This window comes from Brassica napus, chromosome C1, assembly GCF_020379485.1.
Source record: "Brassica napus cultivar Da-Ae chromosome C1, Da-Ae, whole genome shotgun sequence".
NCBI classification, from domain to species: Eukaryota; Viridiplantae; Streptophyta; class Magnoliopsida; order Brassicales; family Brassicaceae; genus Brassica; species Brassica napus.
This window is the reverse complement of record NC_063444.1, coordinates 3,524,641-3,542,625: the sequence shown is the minus strand read 5'-3', so window position 1 is coordinate 3,542,625 and position 17,985 is coordinate 3,524,641. Positions and strand designations below refer to the sequence as shown.

At 40.7% G+C, this 17,985-nt stretch overlaps 2 protein-coding genes and 1 pseudogene across 6 annotated transcripts; 2 read left to right on the top strand and 1 right to left on the bottom strand.

Annotated features, from left to right (window-relative positions):
* Positions 1–81: 81 nt before the first annotated feature.
* On the top strand, positions 82–2,922 carry LOC106397515 (annotated as a pseudogene).
* Positions 2,923–12,116: 9,194 nt separating this feature from the next.
* On the top strand, positions 12,117–15,287 carry LOC106401069 (protein WVD2-like 5). 5 transcript variants are annotated; one of them, XM_048745231.1, is made up of 9 exons: positions 12,117–12,342; positions 13,020–13,214; positions 13,304–13,549; positions 13,634–13,674; positions 13,857–13,928; positions 14,032–14,128; positions 14,220–14,291; positions 14,377–14,478; positions 14,556–15,287. In XM_048745231.1, exons 2-9 carry the CDS (start codon positions 13,026–13,028, stop codon positions 15,009–15,011), a joined length of 1,275 nt encoding a protein of 424 aa, XP_048601188.1. In that variant the 5' UTR covers positions 12,117–12,342; positions 13,020–13,025; the 3' UTR covers positions 15,012–15,287. The 5 variants fall into 5 exon arrangements, with proteins under 5 accessions (XP_048601188.1, XP_013696955.2, XP_048601187.1 ...); XM_013841501.3 differs by having other exon boundaries at positions 14,029–14,128; XM_048745230.1 differs by having other exon boundaries at positions 12,138–12,317; positions 14,029–14,128.
* Positions 15,288–15,416: 129 nt separating this feature from the next.
* On the bottom strand, positions 15,417–17,269 carry BNAC01G06160D. The gene is made up of 3 exons (XM_013841505.3): positions 16,757–17,269; positions 16,388–16,563; positions 15,417–15,932 (listed from the first exon to the last, which is right to left on the bottom strand). Exons 1-3 carry the CDS (start codon positions 17,198–17,200, stop codon positions 15,800–15,802), a joined length of 753 nt encoding a protein of 250 aa, XP_013696959.1. The 5' UTR covers positions 17,201–17,269; the 3' UTR covers positions 15,417–15,799.
* Between the last annotated feature and the right edge of the window lie 716 nt (positions 17,270–17,985).

Genomic DNA, 17,985 nt, shown 5'->3' with positions numbered 1-17,985 from the left:
ACATAATAAGTCACGCGTATCTCACGTGTGGACCACTAAAACTAAAAGCTTTCCCACTTTGAAACCTTCTTGCTAGACTAGAATGTTTGTAACAAGACCAACTGTTTTTTCTTTCTTCTTTTCCTTTATCCGATTCTCAGCGTGAATCACAATCCAAACATTTACAAAACTCCATTTATTTTTGGTTTAATTCTTCTAACGTGTGTCGAGGTTTTTCGCCACACAAACAAGCAAAAGAAGAAAAAACGAGAAAAGCAGGAAGCTATGAGAATGAGAATGTTCTTCAGTGTCCTCTTAGCATCTATGTTGATATTCTTCCCGGACCTGCTGCTTTGCCTTGTACCGTACAATGGAAGCATCTCTCCAGGGTTTGAAGGATCTCAGGTGGATTACATCAACAACTACGGTATCTTCCTCGAATCCATCAACAAAGACTTTGGTTTCGGTTTCATAACCACACCAGATGACGTCACTCTCTTCACACTCAGCATCGTCCACAGAAGCAGCTCGAGACTGATCTGGTCGGCGAACAGAGCTTCCCCTGTTTCAAATTCCGACAAGCTCCAGTTCCAAGACAACGGGAATGTGGTGCTGCGTGGAGAAGGAGGAGGAGGAGGACCTGAGGTTTGGAGGCTGGATAATTCAGGCAAAAGCGCTTCAAGAATCGAGCTACGTGACTCGGGAAACCTCGTTGTTGTTTCTGGTGACGGAGCTTCGATCTGGGAGAGCTTTGAACATCCTACAGATACTCTAATTACGAATCAAGTCTTAAAAGAAGGCATGGAGCTCACTAGCAATGCTTCTTCTACGAGCAACATGACTTATTCTCTTGAGATCAAATCAGGAGATATGTTTTTATCTGTCAACAGCTTGACTCCTCAAGTGTACTGGTCCATGCGAAGCGACAGAGGGAGGATCATTGATAAATACGGTGGTGTAGTGACTTCATCGTCTTTACTCGGAAACTCGTGGATGTTCTTTGATGATAAACAGTCTTTTGTTATGGCAGTTTTTGATTTCATCAGAAAGTAGAGATGATAACGCCACTTGGATTGCGGTTCTGGGAAACAACGGTGTGGTCTCCTTTACAAGTCTTGGGAGTGGTGTGTTTGCGGCTGATACTCTCGCTAAAATCCCGACCGATCAGTGTGCAACGCCCGAGCCTTGTAGCCCTTACTACCTCTGCTCTGTTAGTAAAGCGTGTCAATGTGTGTCCGGATTGTCAAGCGATTGCAAAACCGGGATCGATACTTCTCCTTGTAAGAAAACAAACGACAATGCAGCATTGTCTGTGAAACTTGTAAATGCTGGAGATAGTGTTGACTACTTCGCACTAGGGTTTGCTTCTCCTTTCCCCAAGAAAACCAATCTTGATAGCTGTAAAGAGTTTTGCAACACCAACTGCTCGTGCCTCGGTCTTTTCTTCCAGAACAGTTCTGGTGACTGCTTCTTGTTTGATTGGATTGGAAGCTTTAAATCCTCTGGAAGGGGAGGTTCTGGTTTCGTCTCTTATATCAAGGTGGCTACTAATGATTATGGCGATGGGAAACACTTTCCATATATAGTGATTATTATTACCGTCTTGGCGGCGGTCTTTATCATCTGCGTTTTGATCTTCGAGGCGTTTCGGATTCATAGGAGAGTGAAAGCACGTTTGCTTGCTTCTCAAGAGACGACTCATAGTTTCGTCAACATACTACCTTGTACGTCTATCCGATTTCCTTACAAAGATCTTCAGTTAGCTACGCGTAACTTCTCCGTCAAGTTAGGTCAAGGAGGGTTTGGTTCAGTTTTCAAAGGAACGTTACCAGACGGTTCTCAAATAGCCGTGAAGCAGCTTGAAGGAATAGGTCAAGGCAAGAAAGAGTTCAAAGCCGAGGTTAGTACGATCGGTAGCATTCACCATCAAAACTTGGTGCATCTCAAAGGTTTCTGCGAGGAAGGAGCTCACAGGCTTCTCGTTTACGAGTACTTATCGAAAGGTTCATTAGAGAGATGGATATTCAGGAGAAGAGATGGAGATATACTCTTGGATTGGGACGCGAGGTTCAGCATCGCGGTCGGAACAGCGAAAGGTTTAGCTTATTTACACGAAGATTGCGACGCAAGAATCATCCATTGTGATATTAAACCAGAGAACATCTTGTTGGACGATGACTTCAACGTCAGGGTATCTGACTTTGGACTCGCTAAGCTCATGACACGGGAGCAGAGCCATGTCTTCACAACTTTGCGTGGGACGAGAGGCTATATGGCTCCCGAGTGGATAACGACTTACGCCATCTCGGAGAAGAGCGATGTTTACAGCTACGGAATGGTTCTTATAGAAATAATAAGAAGACGAAAGAACCAAGAGTCTTCTTTAGCGAGTACCAATTTTCCTGCTTATGCTTTTACGAGGATGCGGGAAGGGTTGCTTATAGAGAACGTTGATTGGGAGATGGAGGAGGAGGAGGGTGTTGATATTGTGAACGATGCGAGAGTTGGAAGGGCGATGAAAACTGCGTTTTGGTGTATACAAGAAGATATGCATTTGAGACCGTCCATGAGCAAAGTTGTTCAAATGCTTGAAGGTGTTTTCCCGGTGCTTCAGCCTCCGTCTTCTTCCACTTTAGACCCGAACCGTTACACGAGGTTGGAGTTGAGGTCGATCAGCGAAGAAAGCGATTGTAGAACTTCATCATCGGCATTTCATAGCGAGCTCTCCGGTCCGAGATAAGACGTCTTTTTGGTTAGTAACTTAGTATACTCTGTTGTAATAGTGTTTCTCTTTGTTGGTGAGCCGACAAGTTTGGAAATGTAAAAGGTATATTATATCTAGAATGGAACATGTGACTATGCGAGGTTAATTCTGGATGTTTTGTTCATATTTTTTGCCTTAATTTATCTGAATATGGAGTACTTGAGAGTTCTGGTATGTTCAATATTCAGTGGCTCTCTTCAAATGTTTCTTATCACCAACATGTTAATATACCTCAATTTGTTAATTTAGCTCATGGCCTCGTGGAGGAAGATGAGTGCTTAAGGTCTCTCTCCGTAGAAAGTTCTTAACGTATCATTTCAAGACCTAATTTTCTAAGTAACATTCCAAAGTAGAGTGGATTTATATGTGCTGAACAACACTTGGAGGATAGGGCTCGTTGACAAAATGGGGAGCTATTCAACTGATACAAGCTTCGCAGTTTGATGAAGCATAGGTGGGTGAAGCGATGTACGGAAGATCAAGACAAACTCTTGAAAGGACTTCACCAATGCTTATATCAAACTAGTCAATTCAGGGGCCAAATGAAAAATACTAGTATGATGGTTAATTTAATTTTCCCTGCAACGACATGCTTGTTTTATTCAGGAGACATTAAAACCATCATAACTATCTTACAAAAAGTAAACTATCTTACAAAAAGTATTTTGCTTTTACTACTTACAATATTCCAATTGTTTTCTACCTAAACTAATTATTTGCGAATATATATAGCTTTGATCAAAGAGGTACTCTAATTGTCGATTTCGATGAGAAATCATTAAATGAACAAACTTAGAAAGAAGCTAGGATTAGATAGAAATGGTAGAATGATAAAGTTTTGAGATTAACATCAAGAAAGGAATGGTGTCACAGTTGTACCTGTATCTTACACTAATCGCTGGACCAACTATTCTCTAATAAAAGTGGTTTTTGTGTCTAATCACTTTGCTTCCTCTTTAATCACTCTCTCCCAGTGCTAATCAGGATAATCATACTTACCATTTCTACTAAAGAGAACAAGTGTTCAAATGAAATTAGTTTGATTCATTAAACTATATATTAAACTTTTCAATTTCTAAATGTGAAGTGCTCTACAAAAACATTGAGATAGAACTAAGTACGAGCGCATGATGATCAAAATAACAAATGATGTAGAAAGGAGTAACACCTTCTAAGCTTCTTAATTAGGTTTCTAATTCTTAATTACTATAACTAATAAACTATTAGTTCATATGCAGTCTAAGAAATAAGTAATGCTAACTTTCATTTGGTTTCTTAAGAAAAACAAACTTTAATTTGAATTAATTATCTAGGCCTACCACAAGCTTGTGGTTGGGTGTGTAGAAATGTACATGTGGGTGCATGTATTTAGTTATGAACACTAGTATTCTTTAATTACTATTTTGCATAAAATGGGTAATATTGTACTTTATCAACTTCTCTTTACCTATACAATCCTAATCTGAATATTATTGATTGGTCAAAAAAGAAGAAGCAACTATCTATCTATTTGTATCATCATATTGGTCTATAAGACAATCGATTTGTATTTACGTGTAGTTCTACAGTCGTCAAGCTGTATATCGAGGTCATGTGTCTTAAGTAGTCTTCAAGGTATTATTTTACTTTGATTGTTACTTTTGAAAAGTACATTCAAAAACCATTCGAGTACATATACATTTAAATAACAGATAGTGCAGATACCATGAGCTGGCTTTAATATTTCTGATGATTAACAGGATGAGTAAAGTTCCCATTTAAGAGTAAAGCATGTTATAATACTATAATAGTGTGGGGAATAGCATGGTTCACCTTATTAAAGCGACCCAAATAGATTGAAATATGTATAATAATTAACGAAAAGTTAAAACTGTTTGATTAAGAAAATGTGAAGTTATTTGTTAACACCAATGGATGTTGGAGAAGGTCACGTCTTTCTCATTTGTATGTAAACCAATATGTAAAAAGTAACCTAACCATATCCAAAACCCCCTTAAAATCCGGGTTTCTTTTTCTATTAGCATATGTTTAATTTGGACTTGTTTCCCACAATGTTTTCTTCTATTTTTGGACAACCACTTCTGCCTTTTAGTTCTTAAATCCTAAACTTCTCATATGTATTAGGGACAAAGGTCCCACATCCGTAGTTGGAATGGATCTTTAGTAGTATATAAGATAGATGAGTCATTCCACTTATCACCAATTGGTTTTAGGTTGGAAGCCCATCTAGCTTAACATGGTATCAGAGCCCGATCCACGCAGTCCAACCCGATCCACATCGACCCGGCCCAAGCCCAATCCACGCAGTCCAACCCGATCCACATCGATCCGGCCTAAAGTTGGCCCTCGATCCTTGCCCAAACATTCCGAAATTGGCTCTTAAAGAACTATCATCTCGAAGAGGCGTATTAGGGACAAATGTTCCACATCGGTAGTTGGAAGAGATCTTTAGTAATATATAAGATAGATGAGCCACTCCACTTATCACCAATTGGTTTTAGGTTAGAAGTCCATCTACCTCAACAATATGTTTTTAAAATATCGCATCTAAATTCAATTAGTGGACTTTACCCAAAACTGTAATATTACTCTATGAAAAGATGTGTGAAAAGACTCAAAGAGTAAGCTAAATAGTTTAACATCCTGAGGATCTTGTGATTTTACCATCTATTATTCACCTGATTCCATACATTTTCTTTGAAAACTACAAATATTAGCTACATTGTACCCATTCAATTCAAAATTAAAGATTCATTTTAAAAAAAACTAGTATATATATATATATATATATATATTTATATCTTTTACTGATTTTCCACTATCTTGATATATAGTTTTAGACAGACCAAAATTTAACTCAAATGGCTTCAAATAGAAAAAGAGTGTTTCAGTCGCGTATGGTTTGTTTTTTTCTCCCCAAGTTGCACATGCCTCCTAGTTTTTTTTTTTTGTAATACATGCCTTCTTTTTTTTTTTGGTCAACAACATTTCATTCAACTAATAAAAACTTACATATTGTTTTGCAACATAAGAGAAGCGAGAGCATTTTTTGCAAGGTTATCCGCTACAAAGTTTGCGGAGCGCGGAATTAAAACAAAAGATAGAGATGTGAAGAGAGGAATGAGGTGACTAATATCGCATAGAAGTCCCGCTATCTCGTTCAACACCGACCCTGATCGTAGAGCAGAAATGAGGACGCTTGAGTCCGATAGAATCTGGAGCCTTGATAACCCCTCTTTTGAAGCTTCCTGCATCGCCTTCCGAATGGCTAGAGCCTCCGCTATTAGTGCTGAGCCGACACAGCTGCGCGACTCCGCGCCTTGGATCTCCAAATGGGTCTTCTTATCCTGTATAAACCAACCAAAACCAGCACATTTAGTCTCAACATTCCAAGCCCCATCTACCGAACATGTCGGAACCTCAGTCACAATCTTTTCTGCATTGCTTCGCAATGGGAGTTCAAATGTTTCTGGTTTTGTCTTAGCAGCTTCCCATTCTTTAGCATCTCGAACTGCTTTGGAGAGAGTCTCCTCCGCTGTGTACAGCTTTTCATCAAACAATCTCTTGTTCCTTGCTGTCCAAAGGTTCCAAATGATCCAAGGGGACAGGGGAGAACAACACAGACCTGACGGCGGGAGATTTAGGACCTTGGGGATAAGGGACAATAGGTGTTGTAATGTGCCCAAAGGGAAGGCCTGAGCTTGGGAGCCAGGGAGAAAGATTGGAGCGAGCTCCCATGTTCGTTGAGCAAAAGGACAGTGCATGAGAACATGTTTAACAGTTTCCAGCATCCCACAAACCTTACATGCAGGAGCAACTTCCACTCCACGTCTGATCAGAAGCTCCGCGACAGGTAGGGCACTGCTCACAGCTCTCCAAATGAAATGTTGGATCTTTCCTGGGGCGTCTAGTTTCCAGACATGTTTGATCCAATCAAACCCAATCGGGTTCGGTTGATGTTCTATTAGATTGGTCATCCTATAGCCAGACTTGGTGGTATAGTTACCTTTGCTCTCTCCTAACCACACCAGTTTATCAGGAGGTTTTTTGGAACTGGGGATTAGCTGCCTGATAACTTCCTCATAATGAGGTAAATGGAACCGCACCAAAGGTAAATTCCATTCATTCGATTCCGGTAATAGCAAGTCTTGGACTTTAAGGTGCTGGTTTGTCCTTGTTGGAGGTCCAATGGGCGTCAGCGGTTTTGAAGTGGAGAGCCAAGGGCTAGACCAAACGTTGATACTAGCTCCATCTCCTACCAAGCAGCCCAACCCCTTCTCAAGAACCTCTTTCCCTGCCATTATCCCTGTCCAACCATGTGACGCCGCCTGTTTAGGGGTGCTCTCCATAAAGGAGCATTCTGAGAAATACTTTCCTTTCAGCACTTGGGAGAGTAAAGCTTCGGGGTTGTTCATGATGCGCCATCCCAATTTATCTAGGAGGACATCATTGAACGATTCAATATTCTTAAAGCCTAGGCCCCCCACACATTTTGGCGTTGCCATTCGATCCCATGAAACCCACGCCATCTTACGTTTATCAGGTGCACTATCCCACCAAAATCTTGTCAAGATTGATTAGATGCGCTTACAGACTGACTTGGGGATTTTGAAGCTTTGCATGGAGAAGTTGGGGAGAGTTGATAGGACTGTTTACAGCATCACATGCTTTCCCGCACCCGATAGGAACTTCGTCGGCCATGCTTGGGAGCGTTGGCTTATCTTGTCCACCAGTCCTGTAAAAACATCCCCCTTCTTGCGTCCAAAATTCTCAGGTAGCCCTAGGTATTTGCCCATGCCACCTTCCTTCTCTATGCCAATAAAGGTTTTAACTCTACGCATGATCGACTCTGGCGTTTTCGAGGAGAAGGATATTGTTGACTTGTTCAGGTTTATGCACTGCCCTGAGCAGTTCTCGTATCTCTTCAGAATCCTCATTAGAGAGGTACAGCTCTTCACATTGGTACTACTGAAAAAGACTGTATCATCCGCGAACAATAAATGGTTGATGAAAGGGCTTCTTCGAGCCACTTGTAGTCCCTTCAGTCGCCCATTTTGTTGTTCCTTCAGGCACAGTCCCGTGAGTACCTCAGCACACAGAATGAACAGGTACGGGGACAGCGGGTCTCCTTGCCGTAGCCCTCTGTTTGGTTGAACTTTACCAAACGGCGCACCATTGATGAGGTATGCATACTAAACAGTGGAGACACATTCCATCACCCAATTCACCCACACCGAGTCAAAGCCTAGCTGGCTGAGGACTTTGGCTAGGAAATTCCACTCAATTCTATCGTACGCTTTGCTCATGTCGGTTTTGATCACCATGGAGCATCTCCTTGAGGCTTCAGAAACCTTTAGATAGTGCAGGTTCTCGTGAGTGATAAGGATGTTGTCCGTAATAGCACGTCCCGGGACAAAAGCTGATTGCTGTTTGGACACGATGTGATCAAGGAACTTCTGGAGACGAAGGGTTAGTATCTTTGCTATGATCTTGTAGCGCACATTGCAGAGCGCTATGGGACGGAACTCTGAGGGGCTCTTTGCACCAGAGACCTTAGGGAGTAAACAAATATGGGTTTCATTGATTTTTGGATCCATTTTTCCAGTCAGGAAAAAGTCCCGCACCTCCCTACAAATGTCCTCCCCTATCACTTCCCAAAAGGAATGATAGAACCCTGCAGAGAAACCGTCTGGCCCTGGCGCCTTATCAGTGTTGATTTGCTTCACTGCGCAGAGAATCTCCGTATCCGTTGGGATCGCCGTGAGTATTTGATTGGTCTCCGGGGAAATACGCCTTGAGATGGCTTCTTCAACAGCTCCCAGACCACCAGCGCCATTAGATGTAAAGAGTTCGGTATAGTAGTCTTCAAAGACTTTACCGATCTCAGTCTCCTCATGAAAAGGTATGTCGGCTTCATCTTCAATGGTGGTTAGGCGATTATAGGATCTCCTTCGTTTAGTTACAGCATGGAAGTAGGCGCTGTTCCTGTCTCCTCTTTGTAACCATTGCACCCTACTTCTTTGACGCCAATACAATTCCTCCTCCTTGTATGCTTTGCTGAGGGCTAGGGAGAGCTCCCTGATGATTTCCGGGGATGGGTCTCCACAGGAAAGATGCTCCTCCAATCTAGACTGGAGATCAATAATAGCTTTTGCACTATTCTCCTTCTTGGTTTTAAACCATTTGATTAGTTCCTCACGGCAACGCTTTATCTTATTTTCCACCTGCTCAAGTACCTCTTTCCTCCAGGCTTCTTCTATCACTTTGCGTGCCTCTGGCATATCCTTGATGCTTCGGTCGTACCTGAACAAGCGCCTCCTCTTAGGCTTAGATGAATCCAAGTAGGTCACCAGAGGTCTATGGTCAGAACCCTCAAAACGGAAGTAATCACAGCGGCCAGCAGAGAACATATCAAACCAAGCACAGTTTGCTAATGCACGGTCCAACCTGGCTCGGATGAAGTGAGTACATCGTTGTCCCCTCCACGAAAGGGGGTTTCCTACATGCTTCACATCCCACAGGCCATTTTCCGACACAAAGCTTCGAAATGGGATAAAGGAACCCTCACATCTCTCTGGTCCCCCGACCTTCTCCACATTGTCTAAGATGTCATTAAAGTCCCCTGAAAGAAGCCAGGCAGTATCTCTGTCTCGTCCAAGCTGGGAAATGGATTCCCAAAACGCTGCTCTATTTTCCTGTTGAGGCATCCCATATATAAAAGTGACATGAAACTCAGTATTTTTTACCTTCAGTTTGGTGTCAATGAAGTGTGGGGTCGCTTCAAGTATACTGATGTCAATGTTTGCTTTCCTGAAGAGTGCCAAGCCTCCGCTGAGGCCAATTGGTGGGACTGTGATGTGGTGATCATATCGGAGACTCTGGAGCTCAGAAAGCACAAACTCATCTTGATTTTTGGTCTCCATTAGGAAGAGAATATCCGGGTTTAGGGTCTTTTTTATTTCCCGGATTCTTGGAACTGTCAAGTCACCTCCCAAACCTTGACAGTTCCAACAGGCTAGAGCTAAGGAATCGGGTTTTGCGGGGACCGAAAATCCGCCCTTCGCTTCCTTGTTGCTGGGACTTGCACCATTGTTGGGGGTTCTTGCGCCTGAGGATCAGGTAAGTCTTCATTCCCACTCTTTTCCACACATAATTTCTTGCGGGGTGGATTAGTGGAGCGAGCTGTTATCTAATTCGAAAGGCGCGTACTTTGGAGAGGACTTCTATTCACTTTTGCTCTGGTTGCTCTCTTCCCTTGAGCTGCTGGATTAGCAGTGGTTCCTTTCTTTGCCGATGCTTTGCTTGCAGCTTTCTTTTTACTTGAGGATGCTTGATTAGTTTTGGTTTTAGTGCCTGCAGGAGAGCCAATTCTCAGTGCAGCAGGGACTCTCTGACCAGGCACAGGGTGATCCCTAGCCGGTGACTGGTTATGTTTGCTACCAGCACTTCCTTCAAGTTTATTACGAAGGTCTCCTTGCTCATAGTTGACCTCAACATCTTGCAGCCGTGCTATCAATGAGGTGGAGAGACCACCAGACCTCTGGGGTTCCTGATGGGGACGCTCAATTCTCTCCAGCGCTGATCGTCGCTCTGAGGAGTGGCTGTTAATCTCACCACGTTCCGGAATAACCGGTAGTTCCATAGGCTCCCTGGCTGGATTCGGGGGAGGGGTCCTTGAGGACTGAGAATATTGAGGACGATCCCCATGAAGGTGGTATTCTCTCGAAGAATGGGTGGATGAACGGTCTCTTATCTCTCTTCTCTCAAATGTAGGCCTCCTGTCCTGAGCTCTCCCTACAGCTCTTGAGTCATAAGTTGGTTGGTGTCGCGCATAGTCATGGTAAGGTCTTCTTTCCGGATAACTTGGTCGAGAGGTAGATGATCTTTGAGATACCGCATGATCATCTCTAGGAAGAGAACCCGAGTTCCTCATTTGGCTTGTCTGAGCTCGTCGATAGTCTTGACGTCTTCGGTGATCCTCTAGGCTCCTCAGTGTATTCTGCTGGCTTATTCCCAACTCGTGGGTAGATGTTCTTGTCGATACTGGTTTACTAGGGCAGTCATCCTCCTCATGGAAGAGAGAGTAGCAGTAGAAACAATGTTTCTGCAGATTTTCGTACTCCAAGTCCACATTGAAGACTTCACCAGACTGTAGTTGGACCGGAAGTTGCATCTCCAGGTTTTTTAGACAATCAATATCCACACGAACTCTGCCTTGGGGAATGTCCTCATCCATGTGGACACCAAGCGCTTTTCCAATAGTTTCTAGGATCTGGAAGGTCCAGAAGTGGAGGGGTAGGCCGTGAATATTAATCCAGAATGGAGTACGCCTGGGGAAAGAGTTTGAGACGATTGGCTCCCATTGTTGTAGGATGATCATCCACCTTTTGTAGTGGAAAGGTGCTCGCCGCATTACAGATAGTAAGGCATCCTCTGTCTCAAATTTGACTTGGAACAAGTCTGGTCCTAGAGTTCTTCCTGTGACAGCGGTTTCGAGGTTCCAGAATTGGATTAGCCAGTCCAGGACCCACTGAGGTTTTTGGATCGATGGTTTGGTGACCCGACCTAAGAGAGTGAGCTTGTTGTCTTCGATGAGTTCCGAGTTGTCACTTGACGGGAGTAGAATTGGGGCTCTTCTTCCTTGCGATGAGGGCTTCCGTGTTGGGGTTCTAGATGCCTCAGGCACCCATTTTCCTTTTTCGGATCTTGAATACCGGTTCGACATGTTGATGTAGGTTGCACTGCTTAATGAGATGGGTTGAATCCTCACTGTGAGGTAACGACGAGGTGTCCGTAGAGACTGAGTGTGGTAGGTCTCACTGACGAGAGAGGAAACTGTCCTCCGGTCCTCAGCGTCTAGGTAAGAAGCTGGTATGTTTAGTTTATTAAGATTTCGTCGAACAAAGCTCCCAGATCTGCCATGGGTTTCTTTCCAGATTTCATTTTTACACCGTACAAAGAACCACCATAAAAGGGGGAATCGATTGCCCCAGAATTCTTCACGCCGGAAAGTAGTTGCGGTGGATGTCGGAGCTACAGGACGGAGGAGCTGAGGTGGGGAGCGGAGGCGATCGAACTAGATCTGAGGAGTGCACTCGTCTGGGGAAATGGGCCTGTGAGAGATTTCTGTAATACATGCCTTCTAGTTATATAGGACTTGTAGTATATAAAAAGAAAAATATTTAAATTATTTTTAAGTTTTAACAGTGGAAATTAGGAAAATACTATTTAGCTCCACGAAACCTCCACTCTCCCCATCAGTCCCACGATTAAAATATAAATAAACCGCCGATTAACCGTAATTTCACCGATGACGTGGTAATTAGATTAGTCGTTGTAATAAATATTAAATGGGAGTTTTGACATTTTTCTCTATTCACATAGAGAAAAAAAAAAAAGACAAGAACAAAAAAAAACTTGAGTAGACAGAGAGAATCCATCCCTCACAAAACCCAAAACCAACAAAAAAAAAAAAAAGCACTCAAGAACAAATCGAAATCTCAAAACTATGAAACCTCGTCTTCCTTAGTCTTCTCCTTCGATTTCACCTTTAATGGATGCTTGATTTGCTCTGGTAACTGCGTTTGGTGAGTAAATATGTGCGTCTTCGTGTTTTTTTTTTTTGCTTGTTTGTTTCTTTTGGCCTTGTCTTCTTGTTTCTTCTTTGTTTGGTTGCTGTGAAAAAAATGGCGGAACTTCTGAGGAAAGTTATCTACTTTGTTCGTTTTTCATTGCTTGGTTTAGAGTGTCGGTAGATCCAAAGTTGAAACTGCCATCACTAGTGAGCTCAGTACCACAAGATTTAGATTTGCTTTTTTTTTTTTAAATTCCAGATTAAATTTGTGTTTCTCTGATTTGTTTACGTAGATCAGTTAGTTATGGATGAGTAAGCTAAGTGAGTAGGTTTTGTCTTTAATTTGATCGACCTGGTGACCTGGTTTTGTACGAATCCATTTACTTATGAGTAGCTGAAGCCTTTGGGTATTGGACAAGAAGAGTGCTTTTGATGTTCAACACTTCTAAAATGTTGTAGCTTGAGTCTTGGTCACTGATATGTGTTGTTTCACTTCATAAACCCTACAAAAGCACTTTGATTTGATTTTGGTGAAACATGTTTGTTGTCTTTTGATTGTTTTACATTACAATGCCTGGTTTCAAGTTTGTGTTAATTTTAAGTGAATGCTTTTTTAGGTAAAATTTTCTTAATATTTCTGTTCATAATCTTTTCTGCTTCTTCACTTATATCAGTGTGAACTCCATCTTTGTTGTTTTGTAGTTTACTATGGATCCGGAAAGTGTCATGGCTGCTGATGGGACGGACTCTGCTCTTGCAAATGGTGGTGTAGCAGTGGAAGATGTTGGTGTTGATTCTGGCGAGACGTTGGATACTACTTCGGATAGTCAGAATGAGAATTCAGGAGATAGTTCCAATTTGGATGCAGTTGAACAGCCCAAAGAGACAGCAGCTGAGGTTTGTAACTCTTGGATGGTTTGTCTACTCGTCCGTTAGATAAATGGCTATGATTAACATTTGTGTTTTTGTCTCTTTTACTATTTTAGGTCACACAAGGTGTAAATGTAGAAGATCAAGAGCATGTTAAAGGCGAAAAGAAGCTTAAGCATGAGAAACTCTCAGGTGGTAAGAGTGTTCCATCGGTACATATCAAAAAGAAGAAAGAGAAAAAAGATGCAACTGTTAAAGTGGCAGCATCAAATGGTTCTGTAACTTCTGTTGCTCCTAAAGCACCTACAACAAAGTCTCTAAAAAGCACATCACTCAATGGCAGAGCGGCTCACGTCACGGAGGTACTTATCTCTTGCTTCTAGGTTTATTTGCATATTCTTGTGTGACCTTGTTCTTATTTCAAGCTGATGATTTCTTCATATCAGCATGGAAAGCAAGACTCTGCACCAGCTGAAAGCGCCACCGGGTACTGAGTCCTCATTTTTGAAATCAGAGTTCCTTTCCATAAAACTTGAACTTTTGCTAGAGTTCAATAACTTCCATATATTAGATTATACATTGGTTATATCTTATAAGTCTTCTCATTTAGTCATTTTGTCCTTTTAACAATCGTTGAAACCTGGAGATTTCTTACTCTCTTTGATACAGGGACAAGGTGAAACCAAAGCCTCAAAAGAAACAAACCCATGAGACATCTGAAGATGATACTCAGTCTTCTAAGTATTTTCTTTCACCTTTTATCTTTACCATCTCTTCTTTCTTGTGGCAAGCTTGAGGCAATTCTGCATTTATGTTGATTTTGACTTTCTGGTTTCCATAGTAGCCCCAAGGCAGACGATGGCAAACCTCGTAAAGTTGGTGCACTTCCAAATTATGGATTCAGTTTCAAATGTGACCAACGGGCTGAGAAGAGAAGAGAGGTTTGTGTGCTTGAACTTCTGATTCAATATACTTTGTCCTATCTCCACAAACATGTTTTAAAACAAATCATGTTTCTGCGTTTGTGCACAGTTCTATGTTAAGCTTGAGGAAAAAACTCATGCGAAAGAAGAGGAGATTAACAACATGCAAGCCAAGTCCAAGGTTTGTCTTCTAAACCCTCTTCTTTGTCATAGTATATTCTCGACCTACTTCTTGTTAAAACAAAAAACTCGTGGCTCGCTCACAGGAAACAGAAGAAGCTGAGCTTAGGAAGCTGAGGAAGAGCTTGAACTTCAAAGCCACACCCATGCCTAGCTTTTCTCAGCCCCCTAAAACAGAGTTAAAGAAGGTATCTACTTCTCCTCTCTTCTCAAACCATAATCTCTCACTTTTTTAATCAAATACTAATTCTCATTGTTATTGTAGATACCACCAACAAGGCCCAAATCTCCGAAACTCGGGAGAAAGAAGACTGATTCTGAAGAAACTCAAACCCCTCGCATCGGTAGGTTGAGCCTAGATGAGAAAACCTCTAGAGATCACCCAGCTGCTAAGGGAACTGTGGCAACAGTTGATCCCAAGAAGCAACCATTGCGCAAGTCACTTCCAAGATTGCCATCTCAGAAAACAGCTCTCCCCGTTGCCACAACCTCAGCAAAGGTGAAACCTGAAAGAAAGAAACTTGAAAAAGAAGCAGAAACCCAAAACCAGTCATCAACTCCCATAGAAGAGGTAACACAAGTGACTGCGTCACCCAAAGCTGATGGAGAAGAAGACTCGGCGGATAAGGTTGTATCTCCAAGGGTGGATGAAGACAGAGCCGAGACCATTGAGATATCTGAAGCGGTTGCTGTTGAGCATAAAGAGCTCTGCATTAATTAAGGAGGACAAGAGGAAAAGAAAGCATGTAATAGTTATATATATCTTCGACCAAAACTTGTTTGAGAAGAAATGGGTAAAAGAGTGAAAAGAATCATTGTGTTTGGTTCTAAAGGGTGTTGCTTTTTTATATGTTTCTATGTTTGATGGTGTAATGTTTTTAATCTTTTATGTTTTTTTTTTTTTTGCTTAAATTTTATGTTGTATTTTGATGTCAAGATCTTTTTCTTTTTGATGTTTTGATTTCTAAAAGTGAATATTCAGGAGATTTTCTTCGTATGCTCAGTGTATTCTTTATCTTTGTTATAGTTGGATCATCTTTAACATAGTAAACATGGAGTATAGATTTTGACAGTCTAACAACATGCGTGAAGGTGTAGAAAGAAAATTTTAGTAAACATTCTTGCATAAAGAAAAAATAATTTCTTGATATAAACACAAAAAGGTTCATTTCCTTATTGCAAATTGCAACGATAAAAGTTCATTTCATGCATGCATCGACACAAAGACGTCTCTAGCAACCATTGATCAATAATTGATTTTATTTTTGACAACCAATAATTGATTCTATCCAGAGCCCATGACCAATCCCAATTCACACCTTTTTAGCTCTAAGCCTATGGACACAAACCACTTTTATCTTCTTTGAAATATCACACTATAATGCGTCTTTGGAGTTTTGATACTTGGTTCGTCTTTTCCAACACATAAGCATCAATCTATCTCAATGGCACAAGATATTTTATGATTAAACCGGATTTCAAATTGTTATTTAAGATCAGTACCAAGGGTCAGGACATGACTGACACAGATGGGTTATAGGTAGAGAAACCATTCTCATATTTACTTTCTTCCTCCTCTTCCTCTTCTTCTCCTTCTTCTTCAGTATCCCATAAAAACCGAGCATATGAGGCAAGAACATGACTGCCATAAAACAATTAATCAAATGTATTAGATCTATATTTATGATGATGATGTAATGTATCAACTACTGCCACACCACATAAACATTGAAGATGCAGAGATGCAGATAGGAAAAATCGAGAATGAGATGTCTGTCATTTTCAATAACGTGACCAATCAACTTCTTCAAATGTTGGATATAGAGCGAATCACATTTGATCCACAAAATCATTTACGTGAAATGTTATCTTACTATTCCCTTTCAACAAAACCATTCCTCTGAAACAATCAATAAAACTGGTTCTAACAAATACTCAGCAATCTACCAAAAATGGATTAAAAACTTGTGAGGTTTGCGTCTTGGATATACCTTAAGGAAAACCCAAATCCAAAGTTAGAGACTTTCCTTACATGTAAATCATCAGGGTTCTAAGCAGATACTGAACTGTAACAAATATAGTTATGTTTCTACTCACCAGTCATCAGGAGAAGATTGAACAGCTTGATCAAAGTAAGACTGAGCACGAGCACCGTCTCCATGATTTATCCATATTAAATCTCCATACATAGACAGCATCTCACCATCTCTCCCATCCTCAGACAACATCGCTCTCTCACAGTACTCCTCTGCTTTTCTCTCATCACCCTTCACCTGCACAATATTAATACACAATTTTTTTATTTTTTATTTTGTAAAAATGTTAAGACTCTTAAAACCCCAAAATTTTGCACAAAGATCGACGAAAAATAATATAGACCAAAGTCCAAGTGTTAATTAAACTCATTACACTATGTAGTTTAGTTTTGTCTTTATCTTGTCCCTGTAAGTGTATGTGTATGTATACCTCTTTGAGGAAACGAGCGTAGTTAGCGAGAAGAAGAGCATCTCCAGGATAACGCTGTATCATCTCTTCGTAGTAACCATCAACGCTCCCACCTCCACCTCCCCCTCCGCCGTGACCTCCGGCACCACCGTCTCCACCGTCTCCACCTCTACCGCCAAATCCACCGTTAGAACCTCCTTGGTGGAGCCTTGATCTCTCCAAGACCCTGGAAGACGACGCGTCGTCGTGGTTGACGCTGGGCGTTTTGGCTCTGCTCTGTATCGCTCTCTTCTCGTGGAGGTTTCCATCTGAAGAAGCTCTGGGCATCGACTTACATCCTCGGCGAGAAGCGGAGACGGGACGAGCCGTCGTTGCCACGCGAGCTCCGTTTGCACACCGTGGAGCTGGGGATTTTTGGGCAGCGCGTATGTTAAGGTCCAGTGACGACGCGCTTCTCAGGATCATTTTTGGTAATCTTCTTTTTTAGTGGAGTGTGTGTGAGAGGAGATGAAAGATATTTATGAGACTGAAAATATCATGGAGTATATGTTCTTATCATCCCCGCTATTTGTTATTCCTTTCAAATTGATCCCAAAGTTCTAAATATTCATATTCACATCCTTGAATTTATAAACAAATTTTAGCCATTATAACTTCCAGTAGAGTCCAAAATTATATATATATATATATATATATATATATATATCAGAGCATTTTCAACTCATTGATATTTTCAATTTTAAATATTATAATAGAGAAGAATATGTTCCAACTCATCTCTATTTTTTTCTTAGTATAACATATTGCTATTTCTTTTTCTAATTATAGAGTTAAAATAGCATTTTTAACTTTAAAATCATACTTTTTTATTTTCAAAAAGTCATTTAACTTTTAAATTTTATTTATAACTAAAAAATACTTTTTAGAGAAATATACTTTTTATAAAAATAGAATCACATTTTTTATTTACATAATAATCTTTTTAATTTTAGTTTAAACAAAGTTATAATTTTATAAAAATCTTATAAAAGTTAAAAGTAATTAAATTAATTTAACAAAAGGAACTAGTTGTAAAATAGAAAGAATATTTTAAAATTATTCCTTTTCAAAATAAAAAATAAAAATATATCATTACTTTAGAGTTAACCTATTTTAGAATTACTTTATTTTAAAGTTAAAATAGATGAATATATTTGAGATCGTTTTATAACAAACCAAAATGAACTGAAAATATTAGAAAAAATATAAAT